Source organism: Lolium perenne, chromosome 5, assembly GCF_019359855.2.
Source record: "Lolium perenne isolate Kyuss_39 chromosome 5, Kyuss_2.0, whole genome shotgun sequence".
NCBI classification, from domain to species: domain Eukaryota; kingdom Viridiplantae; phylum Streptophyta; class Magnoliopsida; order Poales; family Poaceae; genus Lolium; species Lolium perenne.
The window spans coordinates 248,273,295-248,278,152 of NC_067248.2; the positions used below are offsets into that span (position 1 = coordinate 248,273,295).

Sequence of the window (4,858 nt, forward strand, 5' to 3'; positions counted from 1 at the left end):
GTTCTTCAAATTTCTCCGCGTTACCAAACGATGCCGGAAACCTAAGGTGCAAGCATGGCGGAAACTGCAGGCGAAACTCGGAGAACTCTGGGGGCTACTGTTGTGGGTATACTTCATGGGTGTACCATCGACAGTGCCTAGATCCGGCAAGCCCGGGTGGCCCATAGATGGTGATGAGGCATGTGGCTCATCGGGCGGCCCAGTTGCTGTTGATCCTGACGGAGGATGTCCGGCCCAGGAGCAGGGAGCCGGATCCGACCGACCTTTGGAGGAACCCGGATCCATGAAGGCCCAGTGGGGACCCGGATCCGGTACGACGTAGATGGAAGGGAGGATCCTTGGCGTACACGGCAAGACATTGTACCGTAGTTAGGAAACCTGTATCCGGGTAGGACTCTCCATGTAAACCCTAGATCCGTGCGCCTTTATAAGCCGGATTCCGGGAGCCCTAGAGGCACAACCACAACTCATTGTAACAACGCGAAAGCGCCCAGATAATTCCAGACAAGCAGCAGTAGGCCCTGTCGTCGTGCAGGTGTTCCGAAGCTGGGTAAATCGCGTACCACCGTCTCGTGTGCACTCCGCCCTATGGCCCCTACTTCTTCTCCCCCTCGTGAGGATCCCTCCTCCGAGGTACCGTCGAATAGGCAACGACAACAGGACACTAAAATTGCTCGGCCGAGTAACAAAGTTGCTCGCAGGACACTAAAAATTGCTCGGTCGGGCGCCAAAGTTGCTCTGCAGGGTTCAAAAACTGCGTCGCCGGGCACCAAAGTTACTCTGCAGGGCACTTAAGTTGCTTCGTCACACATTGAAATTGCTCCCATGGACACCAAAATTATTGTCGGGCACCAAAGTTGTGCCTTCGTGTACCAAAAAATGTACATGTTCGTTGCACACCAAAGTTGCTTTGTCGCACATCAAAGTTGGTTTGCTGCACAATAAAGTTGCTCAACCACGCATCAAAGTTGCTTGTTAAAAAAATTCGTCGAAACATATGAAAATGTGGTCTAGTTTCGAAGCTCTCGTCATGGGGATTTTAGTAGTGAAAACGAATTGTAATTTGGTCGCACGGTTTAAAAGTTATAGTTTTTAAAAAAATGACACATGATACCAGCTAGCCTACCATTTTATTGACAACTGAACTGTCTGGTGCGTGTGCCCGAGACATCCATCCGGCACGCGCCCGCTCGTAAGATTTCAGGGAATTCAATCACTACTCATAATGTTTTTGCATTTACTGCCTTCTTGTTTCAAATGCAGGAGTCTCAGCTTAAAATTTGGCGTGCTTATCAAACATTATATCGTGGACTTATGATATTAGAAAAGATACAGGATTTGTACAAAGATTTTCATGGAGTTTCATTGTAAGGACAATTTTTAACCATAGATAAAATCTTAGGGTTCTCGTGGCATGTGTGAAATGTTCTTTTAGTGCGAAGCGATGATCCGTCAATAATGAGCCAAACTGTTCCCCACCATACTTCCCATCGCATGCGATCCTCCTCCATCGTGTCCCATCCAGGTTCCTATTCCTCCTCCAAAATTGCCTCCATTCCCTCTCCCATCTCCATGTCAGACCTCGTGTGTTCCACCTCCGCCCGCCATCACCTTCACCGCCAATGTTTTGGATAAACTACACCGTGGGGGATCAAGGTCCAACGTGGATAACTCGACGACAGTCTGTATTCCCCTGCAACATCGGGACGTTAACTAACTGTGAATTCCGCAAAGATGAAACCCTCTTTTCTCCCCAAATCGCTATGGAGAGGCCCGAGTTGGATCAGCACCGTATGAACGACCTTGAGATCATCCGCCACCACCGAAAACACTAGTCGGAATCTCTCCTAACTACCGGAAAACACTAGCGAACTCTGTTTCCCTGCCCATGTGAACTTGCCTCCCACCGACTGGGCGGCGAGACTGGGAGCAACTACAACCCGGGGACTGCGCCCACTCTGGCGTCCCTTCTCAGTCCTCCTTCACCAACGTGTGCACCCCTACGACGGGAAGCCTACTTGCCAGGAGTTGCACCTCCCTATTGCCTTTTCACCATGTCGACATCCCCCCTACTTGTGTGATTGTAACCTCGGGCCATAAGGTGGTAATTGGTAGATCATTCTCTTTTCTTCCAAATTCGCTATAGTTGTGAATTAACCATTTGTCAAGACCCTGCCCCGTGTAAGATTTTTTTTTTTTGAGAAACACAGTACAAACGCAGACGCTCACATACACGCGCATACACTCACCCCTATGAACGCACACACGCACACCCTACCCCTATGAGCACCTCCGAAAGACTGAGCCGGCGGATTGGATCTTGAAATTGACGAAGTCACCACAGACGCCTCGCTGTCGACGGGAACGTCGCCTCCCACTGAATGAATATTCCGCCTTTATGAGACACACAGATGTCAAACCTGGGGTTTGAACTCTGGTGGGCTAGGGGTACAACCACCCACCTAACCACCCAACCTCAGATTGGTTCTCTGCCCCGTGTAAGATTTATACTCCAGAAGTGTAGACTTATTGGTTAGCTTTCAAATTTACATAGGATTTCAAATGTAAAAACATATGCAATTTGTAAGACAAAGAGTTAGACCAGAGTCAATAGATGATCACAATTCACAACGCATGAAATTGGTTGGGCCAGAATGCAATGATTTTTTCCAGTTCATTATTCTCCAATTTCACACCAAAACCTATGAGAGGCCTGGCGGCTGGCGCCAACTGAATCAAGCATTCAAGCGTCCACGGCGCAGCGGGGGTACTCGAGCAGCGGCACGTCCCCGCCGCCCGCCGAGGCATTCACGCCCAGCCCGACAATGGCGTCGCACCGCACGTACAGGTCCCGCCACCCGGTCCTGAACGGCCCGGCCCTGTACCTGACCCGTCCCACGACGACGAGCCGGAGCTGCACGCGCCTCGCCGCGCCGTCCGCGGCCAGCGCGCGCACCGCGTCCGCCGACACCGGCACGGGGGCGCCGCCGCCGAGAACCGGCGACAGCGCGACGTCGGCGCCGCGCTCCTGGACGAGCGCCGGTAGCTGCGCGGGCGGGGTGACGGGCTCCCCGCGGTAGGACGCGTAGGCGAGCAGGCCGTCGTAGAGCACGGCGGCGCGGTCGCTGGGGTTGTGCAGCAGCAGCGTGAACTGCAGGCTGGCGGAGACCGCGTAGGGCGCGGGCGCCGAGCTGTTGTTGGCAGCGGTGGCGCTGGCGAGGCGGAACACGGCGGCGCGCGCCACGGAGGCCTGCGGCTTCATGGGGCGGTAGACGAGGAGGAGGGCGAGCGCGAGGACGCCCGCGACGACGGCGGCGGCGAGGAGGTAGGTCGCGAGGAGGCGGCCGCCGCCGCCGCGGTGGAGCTCGCAGAGATGTTTCTTGAGCTTCTCCATTTGAGCTGTCGGTGGTGCGCCGGCGTTTGGCTTCGCTCGGAGCTTTATCGGCGGTTTTGGCACGTCCGTCGCCGCGGGTTTTCGGCTTTGGTGTTTTCGTGCACATCATCGCAATGTGGTTTAGCCGCACACGCGCGGTGGTGCGGCGAGAGGCCTCTGGATCGTACTGCGGTGGCTGCACACGGCGCTGTGCAGCTGGACAATAGCAAGAACGGGGATACAGACGGAGGATATGCGAATGTGCTGGAGTGTGCGTCATCATACTGGACTGTTCCATTACTTGAACGAAACAAGACAAGGGCGTACGTTCGTCCGAAACAGAAAGAGAGTTGCAGCAGCCAGAGGAAGAAGATTACAAAATGTCATCGAGCATGAAGGATGCTCGAAGTTTGGGCAGCCTCAAGGTTTCAAAGGGTAGCATGTCAGGCAGAGGGGAAATTTCAGAGCAACTGCAGTTGCCAGGACCGAAACTAGTACCCCGCAGCCCAGCTGCGGCGGCGCCTTCAGCAGCTGAGATATGTGTGGCAGCCGAATTTTTCAGCTAACCTATCTCCAACTTTTTTTTTTTTGACCTGGACTACGGCGGGCTTGCGCCAGCCTGAACGATTATATTAAACTACTCCAGAAAGGAGCATAACCAGGGAACATTACAACAGTTTTTAGAGGGCAGAGGGGAGTAGAGTAGGAGGGAGTAGTTCAGGGGGGGTCATAGCTATTACACCAAAAATTAAGAGCGTCGGCGGAGGAGGGAGTGTTACAACGATAGGCCCAAAGCCTAACATCCTCAATGCAGCGACGGGAGGCGAGGGAGAGGTCTTCCACAATTCCATTAAAGGCAAGCGCGTTCCGCCTCTTCCAAATGGTCCAAGCGATGGCGGTGTTGATCGTGGCTTCCTCGTAGGAGTGGTCTCGAGCCAACCAAATGTCTGTGAAGTGGGCGACCCCGCGGGAGCCGAAGTTGTTGTGGAAGAAATGCCAGACTTCCTGAGCGCGGGGGCATAGAAGCAGGAGGTGATCAATATCTTCGTCTTCAGGGCAGGAGAGGCAGGTTGCGGAGGTGGAGAGGTGATGCCGGAACCGTCTCGCATTGGTTTGGAGGCGCCAACGTCTAGCAAGCCAGCAGAAAACCTTGCACTTTAGGGGGGCAGCGCTCCTCCAGATCCCCACGGCCAGCTCGTCAGTCTGCAGATGCCTGAAAGAATTGACATAGAAACTTTTGTTTGAAAGCTTTTTGTTATTGAGGCGGCTATCACGAAAGTCCGGGTTATCACGGAGCTCCAAGGAGCTAAACTCGGAGGTAAGCACACGGAGCTCGGTCACGGCAGCGGTCGAAAGGCGCGGCCCAAGGTTCAGGGGGAGGCCGGAGCGAAGGATGGAAGCGACATTGGCATGGGGGCGGATGGAGTGGGAGAAGAGGCATGGGAAGCGGATGTAAAAAGGGGTGGATCCGAGCCAAAGGTCAAG

General features: G+C 54.2%; 1 protein-coding gene across 1 annotated transcript; it reads right to left on the reverse strand.

The window, feature by feature from the left end:
• Window positions 1–2,640: 2,640 nt before the first annotated feature.
• LOC127302585 (NDR1/HIN1-like protein 1) lies at window positions 2,641–3,955 on the reverse strand. The gene has a single exon (XM_051333079.2). The coding sequence runs from the start codon at window positions 3,392–3,394 to the stop codon at window positions 2,744–2,746; it is 651 nt and encodes a 216-aa protein (XP_051189039.1). The 5' UTR covers window positions 3,395–3,955; the 3' UTR covers window positions 2,641–2,743.
• Between the last annotated feature and the right edge of the window lie 903 nt (window positions 3,956–4,858).

Coding starts and splice junctions, on each gene's coding strand:
- LOC127302585 (XM_051333079.2), bottom strand. CDS start 3,394: ATGGAGAAGCTCAAGAAACATCTCTGCGAGCTCCACCGCGGCGGCGGC.